Consider the following 21,764-nt stretch of genomic DNA (forward strand, 5'->3'; position numbering starts at 1 on the left):
TCCCTTTTGCCATTATGTTAGCACAGCTGAAAACTGTTGTCCTGATTAAAGAAGCAATAAAACGGACCTACTTTAGACTAGGTGAGTATCTGGAGCATCAACATTCGTGGGTTCAATTACAGGCTCAAAATGGCCAGAAACAAAGAACTTTATTCTGAAATTTGTCAGTCTATTCTTGTTTTGAGAAATGAAGGCTATTCCATGCGAGAAATTGCCAAGAAACTGAAGATCTCATACAAAGCTGTGTACTACTCCCGTCACAGAACAGTGCAAACGGGCCCTAACCAGAATAGAAAGAGGAGAGGGAGGTCCCAGTGCACAACTGAGCAAGAGGACAAGTACATTAGAGTGTCTAGTTTGAGAAACAGACGCCTCACAAGTCCTCAACTGGCAGCTTCATTAAATAGTATCCTCAAAACACCCGTCTCAACATCAACAGTGAAGAGGCGACTCCGGGATGCTGGCCTTCTAGGCAGATTGGTGTGGTTGGCTTCCGGGTTAAGTGGGGCATTGTGTCCAGAACAATGTGGCTTGGTTGGGTTATGTTTCAGAGGATGCACGGCTCTTGACCTTCGCCTCTCCCGAGTCCATACGGGAGTTGCAGCAATGAGACAAGACTGTAACTACCAATTGGATACCACGAAAAATGTATGTAATGTGTTGTATTGGATTTGTCCCAAACATAACATTTTGTATTCAGGGCAGAAAGTTAATGACTATTTTAGAATTGAAGTTTTAATGTTGCTTTGCCACATTTTCTGCCGTATTACTTTATTGCCTTGTTGAAATCAGGATGCATGTTATGAAATATATGTACTCTGTAATGGCTTCCTTCTTTTCAACCTGTGAACTAGAACAGTATTGTGGAGTAACTACAATGTTGTTTATCCATCCTCAGTTTTCTCCTATCACAACTATTTTGAGATGAGGCTTATGCGCCCAAACTCACACAACACCTTTTTTGATCAATGTAAAGCTTTAGGTCACGCACAACATTACGGTCAAATAAGATTCACAGGCAACAAAGAAAACACCAGGTAATAAAAAACCTATGGGTCATGTTCAATTCTGATCTAAGTTTCGATTCACACATTAAGAATGTGACCAAAATAGCTTTTTACCACCTGAGGAACATTGCTAAAGGTGCGACCGTTTCTATCTCAGGCTGATACAGAGAGACTCATCCATACTTTTGTTACAAGCAGCTTGATTACTGTAATGCTCTCCTGTCTGGTCTGGCCAATAAAGTCACTGGTCAACTGCAAAACATACAGAATGCTGCAACATGGGTACTGCCCAAGACCAGACGGAGAGCCCACATAACACCCATTTTAAAGTCTCTGCCTCTGAGTTTTAGAATTCATTTTAATATTGTTCTATTGGTTTTTAAATCAATCCATGATTGTGCACCTCGGTACATGTCAGACATGCTTTTGAGTTATCTATCCAGTAGGTCCCTCAGGTCCTCTGGCACTGGCCTTTTAACTATCCCAAAGCCTAGGACCAAGATGCATAGAGAGGCAGCCTTTAGTTACTATGCCACCAGCCTCTGGAATAGCCTGATAGAGAACATGAGGTGGGCTGAAACTGTGGACATATTTAAAAGAGATCTTAAAACACACCTTAAACACACCTTTTCCTTAGGATGCTTTTTTAAGTGTTTCAGTTTTTATTGTTCTTTAGTTTCTATCCACTTATGTTTGTTGTGTAGTAAATATTTGTTTTTATTTTCATAGTTTTTTATTTATGTTTTTTCCTGTGAAGCGCCCTGTGTTGCAGTCATGTCTGAAATGTGCTATATAAATAAAGCTTGAATTGATTTGATTCCCATGAAAAGATTTGAAATGGCTACCAAAAATGTTTGAAAGTGTTTTTATGTTCATGCCTCAAGGATCAGAGGATATGTTGAGATTAAATGAGTCACACATTGTTTTGTTGTATAAGGCAGCAATAATATGTAACTTTTTGGCTGACCTGACCAAATTCACATAGAAATGTTAGTTATGTCATTCTCATTGAAAGCAAGTATAATAAGCATTTGATCTGTTCTATGTGCTCTTTCCATGCTTCCCATTCTTAAGTTTTTTTTTTGCATCTTTCACTTTGGGTTTTGTACACCAGCTTCAAACTGCTGGAAATACAATATTTTTGGTTATGGAAAAGATATTTCACATCGGTTTAGATAGTACAATGATTGCCTGTTTTGTAACATAAATTGAAATTAGGTGAACTATTAGAATTTTAGCAACCAGGAAATGGCGGCGCAATTTTGCACGGTGCACCTTTTAATAATGATAATGAGCAGTGAAGATGTCCAAGAATAAATTATTTATAGGGTATATTGTCACGGCTAGGGGGAGTTAAGCCCATGACTCATTCTCTCTCTCTCTCGCTCTCTCTCAGGGGGCTCCTGACTCAGAGAGTACACTGAGGAAGAGGAAGGCCCCGGCACCCCCTCCTACCCCTGCTACCTCTGTCACCCCAGCTCCTAGCACCCCAGCACCTCTCACCTCTGTCCAGATGGCCCCCTCTCCCTCCCCAGCCCCCAGCTCGCCTACCCCCAGCTTGCCTGCAGAGGAGGACTCTGGCTCTGAGCTGAGCAATGGGTCTGTCTACAGCAGTAGCAGTAGTGGGGTCGCCGCCGGCACCTCTGTCGCTGACACCTCAATGGCCGACTCTGATTCCGCCTCTAGCAGGGCTGATGTGTCCAAGCCCGGCCCTGATTCCACCCCCATCAACATTGCTGCCATGGCTGACTCCTCCCAAGATTCCGCCCCCAGGAAGGTTGACACCGGCCCCAGGAGCAAGACTATGGTCAATGTCGCCCCTACCAGCAAGATTGAAAAGGTTGACTCCGCCCCCAGGAGCAGCACTGCCAAGCCCACCCCCGACTCGTCCCGCAGCAACACACCGGAGGAGACCAGAGGAGAGTCTGCTCTTGGCCTGAAACTAGACGAGAAAGAGAACAACAGACACAGTGCCATGGGTCAGTATCATCAGTACACATATAGTCAATGTAAAGAGGCTGATTGAGTTCTCTCCCGTCAACCCGCAGGCTGTTCCAGTCAGTGTTCAGAGGTAGATGAAGGGACAGAACGTGCTTTGCACCATGTTGAGCACTGACTCACAAGATGTTTGTCATAGCAGTCATATAACAGTGTAACAACCCTGGCCTAGGTAGGCTCCTTAATGATCTCACCCAATTGGTTTAACCCAATTGGAGAACACCCTCAAGGATTGCTTCCACTTTTCACTATAATGGGTTCCCCTGAACCTGAACTGAGTCACTGGTGGTAGACATGATACCTGTACAGTCATTTAGCCAGTAGGGACCCAAGGCAGCATAAACTTTTTTTTAAACTATGTCACAGGACAGGAGTTGGCCGGGATTGCAGTGCTGCAGATTTGATTGAATGCCTTACGTTTTGTACAATCTTTCCTTAGTAAACCAGGTGAAATAGCATTGCTATTAGGCTCGCTATTCCTATTGATGCACTGTACTGTAGAATATGACATTTCTCCAGCCTAAAATAATCACTGTCCTACCTAATCTAACAAGGGAACAACATGCACAAGACTGGAGTTATATCGATTGCTTTACCCTCCATGTCTTTTCTTGAAACTAGTTGAAGTGGACCAGATTTATTTAGCTTGGAGAGGATGAGAGAGGTTGAGGGATGAAGTGTTTAGTGCAGTGGACGCACTTAAAGCAGACAGCTCTGGGGAGTTGATTTATAGACCTGGGTGTGCCTCCCTCCCCTCTGCTACTCCCAAGACACTATGCAGAACAAATAGACTTCTGCTGGGAAGACCCTGTCAGATCCACAGACCTTTCTAATAGACTTCTGCTGGGAAGACCCTGTCAGATCCACAGACCTTTCTAATAGACTTCTGCTGGGAAGACCCTGTCAGATCCACAGACCTTTCTAATAGACTTCTGCTGGGAAGACTCTGTCAGATCCACAGACCTTTCTAATAGACTTCTGCTGGGAAGACCCTGTCAGATCCACAGACCTTTCTAATAGACTTCTGCTGGGAAGACCCTGTCAGATCCACAGACCTTTCTAATAGACTTCTGCTGGGAAGACCCTGTCAGATCCACAGACCTTTCTAATAGACTTCTGCTGGGAAGACCCTGTCAGACCCACAGACCTTTCTAATAGACTGTCAGACCGACAGACATCTATTGCTCACAAGGCAGAACAACTAGACTTCCCCAAAACATAACAAAACAAATCATTATGTTCTGATCTGAAGTTGTATATTTATGGGTTGTACATCATCGGTTGTACAGTCTGTAAAATAAATAGATGACATGCATCAATTAGGGATGATGTACTACAGGGATTTTAGATGTTTCCCCTTATTTAACCCCTGTGGGCTAAAGATAATCATTGTTTATGTTCTATAATGTATGTGAGCGCAGTTGTTTCCTGCCTCTCCAACTGTGTGGAGAGAAAGAACCTCAGATATCTCTCTACTCTCTCACATGGCACACTGCTCCTCTGTGCTCTTTTCCTCTTTTCTTCTGTTCTCTTTTCGTCTGTACTCTTGTCCTCTTTTCGTCTGTTCTCGCTCTCGCTCTGCTTTGCTTCTTCTCTCTCACATCATAGTGAAAAAAATAGGTGGTTTTTCGATCGTTGATTCTCATCTTAAAATACATTTTCTGTCTGGAAAAAAACTGAGATTTCAACTCACTCAATTGGGGCTGTTTCATTCAATCCACCACCCACCCATTGTGTGTGTGTGTGTGTGTGTGTGTGTGTGTGTGTGTGTGTGCGTGTCCCCTCAGTGTTTTTAAAGGGCCTGCAGATCATCTGTTAGCCTCTGAAGGGTGTGTTTCTTACCCCACGTCTTACGTTATCTTCAGTGCTGACAATAGGGAATCTCTCATCTTAATCTGCTGTGTGCGTTTAAGTCCCGTAGCTAGGTACATATTTTTGTGGCGCTAGCTGTCACACCTGGAACACAGTCAATCATCTAAAGGGGCTGAGGCACAGAGTCAGTCACTCCAACGGCCAGCTCTACTCCTTGCAGTCCATCAGCTGCTGAGTAAGGGATGCGTGAGGCATACGTTGACATATTGCTCACATCGCTCAGCACTGGCTGCCATTACATCAGCCTGTTACTGGTTTTATCCCAAATGGCACCCTATTCCCTTATAAGGCACTATTTATGACAAGAGCCCTATGGGCCCAGGTCAAAAGTAGTGCACTATATAGGTAATAGGGTGCTATTTAGGACCAACACAGAGTTACACTCCCGTGGCAGGCCGTTCAGCTCCAGTCCACCCTTTGCCATCAGTATTTCTGTCAGATTTATCTGAATGTTTCTGAGTTTACTGCCGCTGTGTGCTCATACTATGTATGTGATCACTGATATGAGTCAAAGCAGACTCCCTTTTAATATGGAAATCCAAGATGACAATATTCTGAAAATCTATAGTTGACTAATTGTGATTATACACTTCTACATAAAACACCAGATATGGAGATTCTTGTTTTGTCAAGTTACCTACTGTTCTGAAACCCCCTGGATGTTTCGATTGATGCAACAGTCAGCATTTGAGCTGGCCACACTGTTTTTTCACAGAGACATTTTGCACAAACACAGTCCTTACAAAGTTATGTCCTAAATGTGACCCGTTTATTTTTGATGCAATGTTCAGACATTCACAGAAGTAGCGACAGCATAACACAATCATGCAAACCGGAACATGTAGGCTACATTAGTCCTAGTGCTAACAGAGGAAAGATTTGACGTAACACAAGCAGTCATATTTAGATAACAGAAACCACAATGTGAATTGGAATGCCCTAGAAATAACCATTTACAATTCATCACATAAAGGGTGAGCTCACCATTGATCTAAATAATTGAGTAAAACGCTTTCTAAAAATCTAATGTAATCCAACGATGGGTAGTGTGTGCACGCCACACTGTTTTGTTTTTTTTCGCGTCAACCAAAGATAATAAGAGGAGGCAAGATGAGTTTGGTCTGTTTGCAGTATGCATGTTGAAGGGGTCATGTTGTCTACGATCATTCACTTCCCTTCATTCAATTCCAGAAGTTTACTCAAAAGATTTGTGAACCATTCCTTCTCCTCATTATAACATATTTTGTCTGACAGATGTTTACGTGACACCCAGAATGCATTGTATAATGTCAACAAACATGGCATCACACATAGCTGGCAAATAGCTTAGCATTAGCTCATCATAATCAGTACAACCTTCAAAAAAGTATTTTACACACATCAAAGGTGTCCATTACAATCTATGCAATAATCGGAATGCATTACTTGTCACCAATACTTAAAAACATGAATAAAACTGTAAATACATTATGCTCAATACATACATACTGTATTTATTTTTAATTGTACCTTTATTTAACCAGGCAAGTCAGTTAACAAATTCTTATTTTCAATGACGGCCTAGGAACAGTGGGTTAACTGCCTGTTCAGGGGCAGGACGACAGATTTGTACATTGTCAGCTTGGGGGTTTGAACTCGCAACCTTCCGGTTATTAGTCCAACGCTCTAACCACTAGGCTACTAGGCTGCAGTAGAAAAGACAACACGATATACAGAAATCAAGGCACTTACTTTGATAGGAACGCACACATGTCCAAAGTTATTATTTGTAAGGAAAACAACAATGAAGGCAATGCGAGCGCCAGCCAGGAAATGTGCCAGGGGGAAATAGTTTGTGTAAGACTGCGCAAATATCTGCATATTTGATCTGTGGAAACACTGGGGAGGTGCTTGGGCTCTCCTCGAAGAGAGAGGTTTGTCCGGCTCAGTAAAGCCTCAAACATAAATTGTCTGCTACAGTGAAATGGGCTACTTTTATGTGAATTAATGAGGCGGCGGAACACACCTCAACTCAAACTGTTGTTAGAAAATCATTTGAAATTGACAAGTTGAAACAGCCTATAGATAATTAGCAGGCAGTGTGGGTTAACTGTCCTGTTGCGCATCAATCATATTTTGGAACAGTGCATTCTAACGTCGGGTGCATAACAAATCAGATATTTGGAACTCACGGGTGAAAATGTTAAAACTGCAACATTTTCTCTCAGCCTCATGGCAAAATGTGAACAACAGCATGAGATTAGCTATCAAGCAGCAACATTTTTCTCTGACCCATGACAAAAAGTGTGGAATTGCAGGAAATTAGCTTTAGAATTGCAACATATTCTCAGACTCATGACAAAATGTGTAGAATAGCTTTACAAAACGTGTTGAAATGCAGGAAGTTAGCTGTTTTCCTAAAAAACGAATCCGTTTTTCTAAAACGGGCCCCAAATGGGGTAGTCCGGCCCTGGCCTGGAGTGTTTTGTGAAGCTCCATTTCTATCTCCCTTAGCTGGAGTCTGGGGTATAGAGTCTGATGTGATCTCTGCTCTGCTCTGTTTAAGGGGCTCTGATTAGAGACTCTGATCAGCAAGCAACACAATTGCCACTGAGAAGCTTCCCTTCAAGCGAGTAGCTTTACTGTACTTTCCCCACATACATTAAGCATTATAAGCAGCTTTCAGTAATTTGTTAATGTAGCCATTCATTGATTGCCTTGTGTATTTTGTTTATTGTTTAATGTTTTCAAAAAAAGTAACTTCATTCTGCACAGTATGATGAACAAAGGCAATATTATTTTTAACAGTTGTATTTCCTGTTTTATTTTATTTGAATGATCATACAGAACTTGTGTTTTTCAATGAAACTTTCTCAAGCCGATTGATTTCCCCCATTCTAACACCCAGTGTTGCTGCATCCTTCCTTTTCTTTAGGTGCTGAGCATCCAGTGCCACTTAAACCTCTGCGAACCCCAGTACGGGAGCTCCCCCAGTTAGTCATCCCCTCACCAGAGCCGTACCCTCCCCCTCCCTCAGACCCAGACTCCCCCGATGCCTCACCAGAGAACCACATGGAGGAGGCCCCTCAGTGTAGGTCTTTCATCCCAGCTGACCTCTACTATTGGGCTGCCTTTCCCTCCGGCAGCCAGCCACTCTCCTTCCAACCTTCATGTCTTCCTCTAACTCCTCTCCTTTTTCAGTGCTGCTTCCCTCCCTGAACTTCATAGTTGTTCTTGAATGTCCCGCGTGGCTCAGTTGGTAGAGCATGGTGCTTGCAATGCCAAGGTTGTGGGTTTGAGTCCCAGAGGGGACCAGTACCATGTACTGTAAGTTGCTCTGGTTCAGAACTTCTGCTAAATGACTAACATGTTGAAATCAATCTCTGTGTGTATCACAGTTTTCCCTCTTAATGTGTAGTCCAGCTCATGTGGACATTCTATCCAGGCTTTCCACGTGGTTCATCTCCTTTGCAGTCAGTTAAACAGTTATGAGGCTGCCTTTATAACAGACAGGCTGATAGGCAAGCTGAGCCCAATGCTGAAAGTCAGTTGTGACAGTAAAGTTCCTTGTATCCCAAATGGTACCCTATTCTCTATATAATGCTCTTATTTTGACTAGGGCCTATAGGGCTCTGTTCAAAAGTAATGCACTATATAGGGAATAGTGTGGCATTTAAGACGCAACGTTAATCAACCTGTGAGGTTTTCATCCCATGTTTTTTTTTTTATCTCCTGCTGTCTGTAAAGGGCTGTGATTTATGTTTCTGTTGTCAGGCTGCGATAGCGGCAACTTCTTTCTCCAGGGCTCCAGAACACCTTTATCTATCCTGTCCTAGTTCTATCTTATGTCTTCTTTTCCCTCTCTCTGCCTCTCCCCTCCACAGTCTACTGCTGTGCCCCTGTCCGTTTCCCGTTCTCCAAGCCTCGGTGAACAGACAGACAGACTTCTCTGGCCTGCCGTCCTCTCACTGTCTTCCTCTCCTCCCTCGCTTCTTCTACACCTTCGTCTCTTCCTGCTGGACCTCTGCTCCTTCCATCCTTCTTATTCTGTTCTTAGAACTGCCCCTTGAACTGACTTTCTTTCCCATCTCTGCGCTTTCAAATCCCTCTTGTGGAATGGGGCTTCCTTTTCCTTGTGTTTGTGGCTTGTTTTTATAAATGTCTGTATATACAGTATAAACTATAAGCCGTTTTGTATTTCAGCTAGTTATACAGTGGTTGGTACAGTAGAGAACTAAGAGGAGATTGATGTGTGAGGGCTGATGGGGACAGGAATGTGTGTGTTCAGTAGGCTGTTTAAGTGCAGATGAGATAGCCATACATGTATTGAGCGTGGAGTGATTGATGGAGACATTTTGAAATGAGGGTATAAGGAAAGTCATACGATATCTCCAAATCAATGATTTGATGGTGGTGGTATAGATTTCTATATTATTGCTTAGTGTTTGTAATGGTTAGTATCTAGAAACCAGGCTGTTTTTTCTCTGCATGCTGATTGGTTGTCTCCATTAAGGAGTGACCAATAAATCAATTACACTTTTTATGTGGAGGGTTCATCCTTTGTTTGAGATGAACTCCTGGGACATTAGTTAGTATTAGTGGGTTTGTGAGAAGCAGCTTCACTGCGACAACATATCAGTGGTGAGAAGTTATGATAGCTATATAGAAGACACTCTTGTTTACATGTTTTTAGCTTTTAAGTTGGATGTGTGAGTGAGTGAAATAAATAACTATTCTGTATTGGCCTATCCAGATATTCAGCCCTCCTTTAAGTGCCTTTGTCAATATCAGCATTTATATGGGTTTTTAATTGTGTTATATTGTACAAAAAAGCACTTTAAAAACATGTTTATCATCACAAGTGCAAAATTAGCATGATAGATCATTGACATCAAGGATTTCCTTGAAATGGACAAGCATGAAAACATTAATATTTTATCATTTCATTTAACATTAAAGACTTTAAAGACCACTTGTTTATTGAGGCCATGAGGAAATTATTTGTGATTGGGATTTTGTTCTGTGTGTGCTGGTAATGTGGCTTAGTCTGTTTCAGTATGTTGTGGAAAGAGAGATGATAGATGTCTATGACTGGATGTGGGTGAGATTGTTACTGGCACAGAGAGAGAGTTACTGCCAGAGTGTCTTGACTTGGTTTGTGCATGGTTTGGGTTTATGTGATGGGAGCAAGCATGAGTTCATGTTTGTGTAAGATTTTGTTTTGGATAGGGATATGCTGTGCATGTGCTTGAGGTTGTGTGCGAGAGTGTTTTTGGCTGTTTTGGGTAAAGTCAGTGTGTGTCTGGTGATTAGGGAGAGTGTGTGTGTGCTGGCTGTGGTCGCAGCTGGCATGACTAAGCCAGTGCTGGGAAAGGGTTGGGAAGGCCACTGTGAGTCACTGGATCTCCAGGAACAGGCTCTCTTCACCATTACAGCTCTGCCTGAAGTTGACAGGCCCAGCTCTCTCTCACTCACTCACTCACTCACTCACTCACTCACTCACTCACTCACTCACATATTGGAGCCAAGGTCACTCAGGGGTTAGGGGGCTTTAAATCATCTCTCTAACAACTTCTCAGTGATGTGCTCTGCATGCTGGCTGGATAATACTGTAAACCTAAGAAATGGAATATACATTAATGCTCCTGCTTTTGGCTTGATGATAAGTGAGACGTTATACAATCTAAATGTTTTGCTCCAAAGCCAAGTGGGAGACCATTGGACTACGGTATATGATGCAACATGTCAATATCGTTCATGGGAAATACTGAGTACAGGATCATAAGGTTTAAGCCTGCCCATCAGCGTAGAGGTTTCATTGAGCCACAAGTGTGTGTGTGTGTGTGTCTCCGAATGTATGTCTAGCTAACATTGTATAATAATATTTCTCTCACTCTTCCCCTTCACTGCATCCCTCCTTTTTCATGCACATGTTGTTGCTGTGAACTGTTCTTCTCAATAGACCACAGATACCATTAACTATATTAGCTTATTTCGATTCATTATACAGCTTTCTTCTGTCAGTCGATAATACTGATAATAATACTGATGATTGTTGTTGATGATGATCATGTCTACCACCCCTCTACCCGGACCCCAGCTTGGCTGCACTCTCAGCAGCTCTCTGTGGCAGGACCCCAGACCCCAGACACAGAGGAAGAGGAGACTTTATCTATGGGCAGCAGTGGCAGCTTCCAGGATCAGGGCTATGCAGCCTCCGAGGGCATGGCTGAGGACTCTGGCCTGGTCAGCTCCCCCTCGGCCTCCGACACCACTCACCCTACCTCCCCTGACAGGAGCCTCTCCCTGGACTCTTCTGGCTCCTCTCACCCCATGATCCATCCCCTCACCAAGGACTGTTCTAGTGATAGTGATGAGGGCTGTGCCACGTGGGGCTCCAGACACAGGTACTCTAACTGTATTGCCACTCACCTGCTCTGCTCACTGCGTTATCATGGCAATGTTCAGGGTGCACACTTTCAATTATTCATTCTTAGTTATCCTACCCGTATGCACTTACTACTACTAGTTGCAGACCCTAGCTAAAGCTGCTTTTCTCATTGGAAGGTTACCTAGTCTTAGATGGCCCAGTCAACCAACGAGTCAGATCCTCCCTATGATTTACCTACTCCCTCCTCGCTCCCAGTTCTCAGTTCTGCCTCGCGTCTCTCACTAATTAGTCAGCTATCTCACGTCTCGCACGTTTCTGCACCGGCTTGTTTTTAAAGGCCTGTTTTACTGCGCCAACAGTGCTTCTTGACTGAGTCACTGCAGTCAACATGTGTTGAAGCTAAGGGGCTACCTTCCAAAGTCTGCAGCGTCACTTAAATCTGCTGGCCTCTAAAGTGAGGGCTCTGGGGTTTTTCTCAGGAAAATAGGCTCTACCTAGTATGCAGGAGGAGGGTTCTCTTTGGCTTGGCCAAGAAGAGCAGGGATATAACCCCCATGCCTTTTTTAGTTTAGAAAATAAACACATGAATAAAACAGAGGAATGCTCAGTGGACATCTTGAACTAAGTGTGAAAGAAATATAAACTCAAACACAAGTACTATGAATAAATATTTCAAGGGCAGCAGACTCCACCATCATCTAAATGTAACTTTCACATTTTTGAGTTAACTTGAGTTCTCCTTTTATGCTACCTGCAGAACAGTTCAAAACGTAACTTGTATTACCCCCTCCTCCCTTAGACACAGCAGTGATATCAGCCACAACGACAAAGCAGGCAAAACAAAGGACATCTATGACGAGGGCCCAGAGCTCACCGCTCAGCTCAACCAGACTCTGGCTGATCTGGATGCTGATCTAGCAAGTGAGCTTTCAGTAGAACACAAATTCAAAGAGAACATGTTTTATTGTCCATCAAATGCACATTAATGACATCCTGGAAACCACAATGTATGCACAGGACCAAAATAAATATTTGTTGTATAGTCAGTAAGGAGGCCGGCTAACACATGTATTTTCATTTGTCCATGTCACATAGATGCGGTTTCAGTGCAAGAGCACCCCTACGTGATGTCCACTGAGAGCAATGATATCCCAGTGTCTGTGGTGGATATGGAGGTCCCAGTCACAGCCATAGATGAAGTCCTGGAGGACTACGAGACACCGAGCATGACGCATCACCAAGCCACACTAATGAGTAGCTCTCAAACAACAGACAATAAAGACCTGAACCACAGTCATCATCATTCAAGTGTTGGTGGCATACAGAACATAAACAACAACGCCTGTACGTCTAACGGCTCCAGCAAAGTCAGCTCTGCTCAACCACAGCCCGCGCAGCGCCTCAAATCACCAGGGAAGAAGCTTGCCAATGGCACCACGGGGAAAGACCATACAGCAGTGGTCACTAAGACTAAAGTAGACGTTCAAAGATGGGAGTCCACTGAGGGAGCTGAGAGGAAAGCCTCACCTGTCAACAGCTCTCTCGCTGTCCCGAAGAGCCATTCCAAGTCCTCTGAGGAAGAGGTTCCTACCTATAGAGGTCACACTGCCTCACAGTCACAAATTAATATCACCTGTAGCCCAGTCTCTCGATTCGGTATGAAGACATTCACCATCGTTCCTCCCAAGCCATTAGTTGCAACCCAGCCTCAGAAGCCAGCAGAGGCCACGGCCACTCTGACAGCAGGTGCCATTAGAATTGACGATCAGGGTAACATGGTCAAAGTAGCCATTTCCCGAAACAAGTTTGGCGGTTCCTCTGAGTCTGGAATCAACAAAGATGACTCCGTCTCACCACTCCTGGGGAAAGCCAAAGCCTTCTGGACCTCCACGAAGAAGCAGGACACTTCTGCACCTTCGGTCCCCACTAGTAGAGGGCCTGTCCCTTTCACAAAGACCCAAAGCCCAGAGCCTGAGGTCCCTAAAACCACCCCACGGGTCGTAGCCTCTGACCCACCTGCAGCCAAGGCAACACCTAAGGCCTCTGAACCTGTAGCCAAGATGACACCGAAGGAAACATGCAAAGGTGTTGAGGTAACAAAGGACGTCTCACAGGAAGCAGAGGGCAAGGCCCCAGTTCCAGTTTCAGAGATGCCTGTGCAGCAGCAGCAGCCTATGAAATTCAACACTGGTATTCTCCAAGATCAGAAAAGAAACCTTTCTTTCCTCAAGCCGTCCAGGAGAACATCCAGTCAGTACGTAGCTTCTGCCATTGCTAAATACGCTGTGAAGCCCACCATGGCCAAAGCTGACAACATCCAAGAAGTAACAGCAGAGTTGTCTGTCCCCGTGAGAAAGCCACCTGGCAGTTACGGCTATCAGAAAGAGGGTCGATCCTTTCATGTAAATCCACAGCGGTCCTCTGGTACATCTACTACAGTGAAGAAGGAGAGCAGCTCTGGGTCTGGATCCTATCACGCCGGTGCTAAATGTTACCCTGACTACCTCTCAGCAGAGAAACAGGTAGTCTCTGGTGAGTCGACGCAAGGAGTGGACCGGAGTGGTTATAGGAGCAGTTCTACCCTGCAAGGTGGAGGAGGGAGCTCCAAGTCACTGGACTCTGATACAGTGGCCAATAACAATAAGCAGCATGGGTCCAACAGTCCCAGTCCCAGACAGCAGACACCGATTACACCCCCACCACCAGCACCACAATCCGCCACTAAACAGGTACCTGCCATCTCCAAGCCCTCGCAGGGTCCACCACCTGCACAGAGCAGATCAAAGACAGTAGGTCCAAAAGGTAATCCAGCCCTGGCAAAGAAGCCTGAACCACCGCGATTGGCTGCAGCTGCTGACAGCAACGACCTCCCAGAGCCCCAGCAGGTCAGTCTGTTTGGGCCGGTGAAGAAGTTCAAGCCTGTGATCATGAAGTCGGTCCAGATGGACACGTCGCTACACACCACTCTGATGTCAGCCATCCAGTGTGGGGATGGGAAGGAGAGGCTCAGAAAGGTGAGATAGAAAGACCGTCACGCTAACTTCACAAAGATCACTGTTTGTTTTGTTTTTTAAGTGGAAGTCTACAGCTACTTATAGGTGTAATGTAGGGATTTGGTTTCTATTTTCCCTGTCGGACTAGATATCGGACTCAAGTGCAAGCAGCACTTTGAAGAAATCGTCCTTCGTTGAGGAAGAGAATGAGCGATGTGCGCTACTGGCAGCCATTAGAGGCCAAAGTAACTCTGCAGGACTAAGGAAGGTAAGCTATAGCCAAGAGCCAGACGGGGTTTTGCATTGGTTTTGCATTGTCTTGACGTAGCACAGGGGATCTGTTGCATGCCACTGAATAGCTCATTTCAGGAGAACAAGCAGCACTATGTTTATTATATATGTGTCTATTTGCGTTCCTCTTGAATGTGATGTGGTTTGTTTTCATGTAAGGACCATGGTGAAATGAGAGGAGGAAATGTGTAGTTGTGAGGGAGGCCCAATGTGGTGAGCTCTAGAATGTTCCTGCCCAGCTCACCAGCAGGAATCTCAGAAATGTGCATTACTAAATCAGGTTCTCAGGGCAATAACGTGGAATTTAGGTTTGATAAAAAAGAATGGAATGTTTGATGGGAGTTCTTGATTCTATTCCTTAGCTACCTGTTAAATTCAGTTGGTGGAGCTAAAGTAGATCCAGGCTAGCGACAGCTTAACTTAGAGCAAAGCTGTTTGAAATGCCTTTTAACCTTTGTTTTGCTGCCTAGTAAACCACTGGGGTTAACAAGGTATAAGAGGGACGTTGAGTGTGTGCGTGCGTGCATGTGGAAGCAGCCGTCAAGTGGGTCTATGTATCTGGACTGCCATTGTTCCCCTCTCTACGCTCCACAGACCATATCCCAGGCTGCAGAGGAGCTTGACAAGTTCAGGAAGACTGAGGAGGAGAACAGAGCTCTGTGTGATGCCTTCCCTGCCATGCCTCCCCTTCCTCCATTTGTGCCTCCGCCACCTCCACCCCCCTCTATGCTCCCTCCTCCTCCTGCCCCTCCCTCCACTCAGCCCAAGCCCACAATGATGGGGGAGCCCCCGGGGGCTGGGGGGAATCCCGCTCTGGCCCGGGATGCAATGCTGGAGGCCATCCGATCTGGCTCTGCAGCTGAGCGCCTGAAGAAGGTAGAGTATCTTCTGTACTGCAGGATACCACACTAACAATACATTAGCAACTCCACAAAAGAGGGAGACTGTTATTGGGAGCGAGTTTAGTCATCAAGTTACAGGTTGTCAATTCCACGTTTTCAGATAGAGCAAATGGAGGTGATCATAAATGACCTTTTATGCATGCACTCACATGGGAACTCACCAGCCAGGCGACTACCTACCATTTCTCACCTAGTATTACCTTGTCTTTTGTTGCAACATGTCTGTGACGGAGCAAACAACTACTGGGAAACATTCTGTGCTAGCTGGAGACCAAGATTCCATCACGTATTTCCACAGTCTGTGGGGCTGTGCAGCTTGAGCAATGTATTGTTCCGTTAGATTAACCAATGAGACAAATACAATAACACTTCCATTCTTCACAAAATAGTCTACTTCTTGCATGATCTGAACTCTTAACTTTAACTCAATGTCAGGCATTTTTTAATTGGTACAAAAATAACACTGGTTTTCATGTTTCATCTATTTTATTCAGGTCAATGCCCCCACAAAAACAGTCCAAGTGAACGGTAGACTTGGTACTATACAAGCAGCATCATCGCTCTCACAAGGACAATAAAGAATCTTCCAGAATGATTCCAGAACATCTTGCAGACTGATTAGAATCATCATAGGCAGCCAAATAATATATGTTATCTTTCACCTTATTTATCATTGTCCTTATGTATATGTATCCAGTTATTTGTACTTTAATAGTTGCAATAATTGGAAAGATTAATCAATGTACAAAAGCATGTGCCAATAATTTTTGTTGCTTTGGAATATTTATTAGCTGCTCTTGCTGATGATAATAATCTTAGGAAATAATTTTTGTTCTTTTATTTTTTTAAACCTTTTAATACTTGTCCACATGGAATTGATGCCTCATGCTGTCTTACTGTCAGTGTTATATTTGATTATTACATATTATATATTCCATGTCGTAGGATGCAGTGGATCAGACTCCTTGATATATTGCAATGAGTAACAACGGCCAAGGATGACAAAATTTGGCTCCAAGGGACTCTCCTCTCCAGGTGGTGGGTGATTAGGTATGTATCCTAAATAGTACACTACTTTTGACCAAAGTCCTATGGGCCCTGGACAAAAGTAGTGCACTATATAAGGAATAGGGTACCATTTCGAACGCATTCTAGTTTATTTTGCAAAGCTCTGGGTATTTAGATCTCGTCTATGCTGTTGTTCAACCTTTACATGTTTTTATTCTTTGATTTATAATGCCTCTTAATATATTTATTTTAATCTTCAGAGAAAAGATTACTAACATATCCTTTCTTGACATTACAAAATCATTTTTGAAGCATTTCTGTTTGTGTAACTATTGGTGAATAATATCACCATGACTTAGTAAAATAGTTTACTAATCAATATATATATGAGTAACGAACAAGCGGTATGGGCTTTTACTCCATTTTCAGGAAAAAAGTCTGACTATTTGCTATGATTTTATTGTTTATTTAATCACAAACTGTTCTATGTTGTTTGCTGATCTGGTGTGCAGTACTGTACATGAGCTTGTCTCTCTAGGTGTTTTGTGGCATTACTATTGTAGTTGAAAGAAAGCAAAAGTGAATATTATAATATTTTATAAATGAAATACTATCAATATTGATCAGAACGACTATGATAGACTTAAAGGGCCACCCAGTGTAAAGCATGAAAATAGGGACCACGAGATTCTAGACTGGTCTGTCAAAAGATCTATTCATAGGTTGTCCAGTTCCTTAAAATTCAGTTTAGATGTTTACTTATGTTCTAGATCAGGGGTATTCAACTCTTACCCTACGAGGTCTGGAGACTGCTGGTTTTCTGTGTTACCTGATAATGAACTGCACCCACCTAGTGTCCCAGGTCTAAATCAGTCACTGATTAGAGAGGAACAATGGGAAAAAAACAAAGGAACTGTCTTTGAGGTCCTGAGTTGAGTTTGAGGCTAGAATGTTGTATATTTTGTAAACTACAGATCAATTATTACATGAATAAACTGTTGTTAAAATTGGAAATTAAACAGAATAATATGAATCCAATCAAATTGAGTTTTATAAGCTGTTGCTTTTTTGTGTTTTTGGAAGAATTTCACATTTTATTTGATCTGCAATTTTTTCATTTTTTTCAATAAATGATTTTTGTGACCATGCAACAGTTTTTTTCTTCTGTACATTGATCATGAATACTGTCTGAAGGTGCTCTTGAAATTACACTGTAGCTATAATGTAAGTACAGTGTAACTACTTGCAGTAACCCTAATCCAATCTAGGATTGGGGTTGCACATTTTGGGGAATATTCAGAGGTGAAAAGTTTCTGTGGGAATTAACGGGAATATATTGGAATTAACAGAAATATATGCTAATTAATAGTATAATATATTTATCATATCATATGGAGACAAACATAAACCTTATTATAAGTATACATAATTGCAAATGATTAAATCCTTCCAAAAGAAATGTAAATAACTAATTTGAACTTGAATTAAATCAGTTGTCTCTTCACAAGGGATGAATTCACTGACCAACAAAAGAAAGGGAATATTGAATGGCATCTCCCCAAAACGTTTTCAACATTCATCTAGAAACGAAAGCTTTGGTTGTCTTCCTCTCAGGCTTCCATGTCTTCTCCCTGGACCTCCTCAATGTCCACCTCTTGAACATCAGACTCTGAGGCCTCATCTTCACTGTCATTTTCCAAACTTGTTGAGGATGGCTCGTTGTCAGGCTCATAAAAACTCAAATTTGCCTGGATGGCCAACAATTTTTCAACCCTTGTATTGGTCAGCCTGTTGCGTGCTTTGGTGTGTGTGTGTTCCCAAAAAGGACCAGTTGCTCTCTGAGGTGACTGATGTTGGTGGGATTTGGAGGAGGATGGAGGCAACAGGGGAAAGAGCCTTAGATCCACAAAGTCCCTTCCACCAGGTGGCTGATGAGATATGTTGGCACGACTTCCATATTGCATCTCCATCCCAAATGCCTTGCTTGGAAGTGTACTTCGCCAGACTGCCAAGAACCTTGCCCTCATCCAGGCCAAGGTGGCGAAACATGGTAGTGATGACACCATAGACCTTGTTGATCTCTTGCAAGCATACTTGGGGTCCAACATGTACACTGCGGCGTGTATGGGCTTCAGGCAGAAGTCTTCACGCTTTTAATGTATTTCAGAACTGCAGTTTCCTCTGCTTGAAGCAACAGTGAAGTGGGCAGGGCAGTACGGATTTCTTCTCTTACATCTGCAAGCAGCGTCTGAACTTCAGACAAGATGGCATCGTCTCCCTCAATCCGTGCAATGGCAACTGCTATAGTTTTCAGGAGTTTCAGGCTGCTTACCACTGTCTCCCAAAATGCATCATCGAGGAGGATCCTCTTGATGGGGCTGTCCATATCGGCAGACTGTGATATGGCCATTTCTTGGAGAGACTCTTTCCCCTCCAGGAGACTGTCAAACATGATGACAACACTACCCCAACGTGTGTTATTGGACAGCTTCAATGTGGTGCTCTTATTCTTCTCACTTTGCTTGGTGAGGTAGATTGCTGCTAAAGCTTGAAATACCTAACCATTTCCTTGGCTCTCTTGTAGAGTGTATCCATAGTTTTCAGTGCCATGATGTGCTTGAGGAACAGATTCAATGCATGAGCAGCACAACCAATGGGTGTGATGTGAGGGTAGGACTCCTCCACTTTAGACCAAGCAGCCTTGATGTTCACAGCATTGTCTGTCACCAGTGCAAATTCCTTCTGTGGTCCAAGGTCATTAATGACTGCCTTCAGCTCATCTGCAATGTAGAGACCGGTGTGTCTGTTGTCCCATGTCTGTGGTCATGTAGAATACTGGTTGAGGGATGGAGATGATGTACTTAATTATTCATTGCCCACGAACATTCGACCACCCATCAGAGATGATTGCAATACAGTCTGCTTTCTCTATGATTTACTTGACCTTCACTTGAACTCTGTTGAACTCTGCAACCAGCAAATGAGTAGATAAAGCATGTCTGGTTGGAGGGGTGTATGCTGGGCAAAGAACATTCTGAAATCTCTTCCAATACACATTGCCTGTGAGCATCAGAGGTGAACCAGTTGCATACACAGCTCGAGCAAGACATTCATCAGCATTTCTCTGACTACGTTCCTCCATTGAGTCAAAAAACATCTGATTCTAGGAGGACCATGAGCTGTTGTTATCGATAAGGTATCTGATTCATCATTTTCACCTCGAATAGAAGTAGAGGGACTTTTGTCAGAGGTTGCTTGATGTGAGTGCTGAGAGAACTTTATGCACTTGGTCAGATGATTCTGCATCTTTGTTGCATTCTTCACATATGATTTGGCACAGTATTTGCAAATGTACACAGCTTTTCCGTGAAATGGAAAAGTCTCCACACATCAGATAGTGTTCGTGGCATTTTCCTGTAAAGAAAAAGTACAATTCCATGTACAGATAAATAGATAAGCAGTTAGATTAAACAACACCTTTTTAAGATAAATGTTTTAAAATGAAACGTATGGAAACAGTTGAATTAACACTCCTCAGATAGCAGGCTCAATCAAGCTAAAACCCACATGGTTTTAGCAAAAAAATTAGCAAAAACTAACAGAAATTGTTAAGTTAGAAAGGATTTAAACACACTTTGCTGTAGGCTACTACATACTAGTTAACAAAAAATATATATGTCATATAAAATGAACTTCCGGCGCCGACAGAGATGGCCGCCTCGCTTCGCGTTCCTAGGAAACTATGCAGTTTTTAGTTTTTTTACGTGTTATTTCTTACATTAGTACCCCAGGTCATCTTAGGTTTCATTACATACAGTCGAGAAGAACTACTGAATATAAGATCAGCGTCAACTCACCATCAGTACGACCAAGAATATGTTTTTCGCGACGCGGATCCTGTGTTCTGCCTTACAAAAAGGACAACGGAGTGGATCCCATGCAGCGACCCAAAAAAACGACTCCGAAAAAGAGGGAAACGAGGTGGTCTTGTCGTCAGACTCCGGAGACGGGCACACCGTGCACCACTCCCTAGCATTCTTCTTGCCAATGTCCAGTCTCTTGACAACAAGGTTGATGAAATCCGAGCAAGGGTAGCATTCCAGAGGGACATCAGAGACTGTAACGTTCTTTGCTTCACGGAAACATGGCTCACTGGAGAGACGCTATCCGAGGCGGTGCAGCCAGCGGGTTTCTCCACGCATCGCGCCGACAGAAACAAACATCTTTCTGGTAAGAAGAGGGGCGGGGGCGTATGCCTTATGGCCAACGAGACATGGTGTGATGAAAGAAACATGCAGGAACTCAAATCCTTCTGTTCACTTGATTTAGAATTCCTCACAATCAAATGTAAACAGCAACCAGGGGTGGAAAGACCTTGGATCATTGTTACTCTAACTTCCGCAACGCATATAAGGCCCTGCCCCGCCCACCTTTCGGAAAAGCTGACCATGACTCCATTTTGTTGATCCCTGCCTACAGACAGAAACTAAAACAAGAGGCTCCCACGCTGAGGTCTGTCCAACGCTGGTCCGACCAAGCTGACTCCACACTCCAAGACTGCTTCCATCACGTGGACTGGGATATGTTTTGTATTGCGTCAGATAACAATATTGACGAATATGCTGATTCGGTGTGCGAGTTCATTAGAACGTGCGTTGAAGATGTCGTTCCCATAGCAACGATTAAAACATTCCCTAACCAGAAACCGTGGATTGATGGCAGCATTCGCGTGAAACTGAAAGCGCGATCCACTGCTTTTAATCAGGGCAAGGTGTCTGGTAACATGACCGAATACAAACAGTGCAGCTATTCCCTCCGCAAGGCTATCAAACAAGCTAAGCGTCAGTACAGAGACAAAGTAGAATCTCAATTCAACGGCTCAGACACAAGAGGCATGTGGCAGGGTCTACAGTCAATCATGGACTACAGGAAGAAATCCAGCCCAGTCACGGACCAGGATGTCTTGCTCCCAGGCAGACTAAATAACTTTTTTGCCCGCTTTGAGGACAATACAGTGCCACTGACACGGCCTGCAACGAAAACATGCGGTCTCTCCTTCACTGCAGCCGAGGTGTGTAAGACATTTAAACGTGTTAACCCTCGCAAGGCTGCAGGCCCAGACGGCTTCCCCAGTCGCGCCCTCAGAGCATGCGCAGACCAGCTGGCCGGTGTGTTTACGGACATATTCAATCAATCCCTATACCAGTCTGCTGTTCCCACATGCTTCAAGAGGGCCACCATTGTTCCTGTTCCCAAGAAAGCTAAGGTAACTGAGCTAAACGACTACCGCCCCGTAGCACTCACTTCCGTCATCATGAAGTGC

General features: G+C 43.7%; 1 protein-coding gene across 9 annotated transcripts in view; it reads left to right on the forward strand.

Moving 5' to 3' along the window:
- LOC112228312 (protein cordon-bleu) overlaps positions 1 to 17,589 on the forward strand; it is a 62,532-nt gene extending 44,943 nt beyond the window's left edge. For 8 of the 9 annotated variants that reach the window (XM_024393547.2, XM_024393520.2, XM_024393562.2 and 5 more), the window contains 8 exons: positions 2,404 to 2,986; positions 7,792 to 7,947; positions 10,957 to 11,263; positions 12,047 to 12,168; positions 12,343 to 14,261; positions 14,389 to 14,508; positions 15,126 to 15,407; positions 15,928 to 17,589. In XM_024393547.2, the coding sequence (XP_024249315.1) occupies positions 2,404 to 2,986; positions 7,792 to 7,947; positions 10,957 to 11,263; positions 12,047 to 12,168; positions 12,343 to 14,261; positions 14,389 to 14,508; positions 15,126 to 15,407; positions 15,928 to 16,011 (3,573 nt within the window). In that variant the 3' untranslated portion in view covers positions 16,012 to 17,589. The remainder of the gene's footprint in view (positions 1 to 2,403; positions 2,987 to 7,791; positions 7,948 to 10,956; positions 11,264 to 12,046; positions 12,169 to 12,342; positions 14,262 to 14,388; positions 14,509 to 15,125; positions 15,408 to 15,927) is intronic. The other variant, XM_024393590.2, reaches the window with a different exon arrangement.
- The last annotated feature ends 4,175 nt before the right edge of the window (positions 17,590 to 21,764 follow it).

Source organism: Oncorhynchus tshawytscha, linkage group LG03, assembly GCF_018296145.1.
Source record: "Oncorhynchus tshawytscha isolate Ot180627B linkage group LG03, Otsh_v2.0, whole genome shotgun sequence".
Classification (NCBI taxonomy): Eukaryota; Metazoa; Chordata; class Actinopteri; order Salmoniformes; family Salmonidae; genus Oncorhynchus; species Oncorhynchus tshawytscha.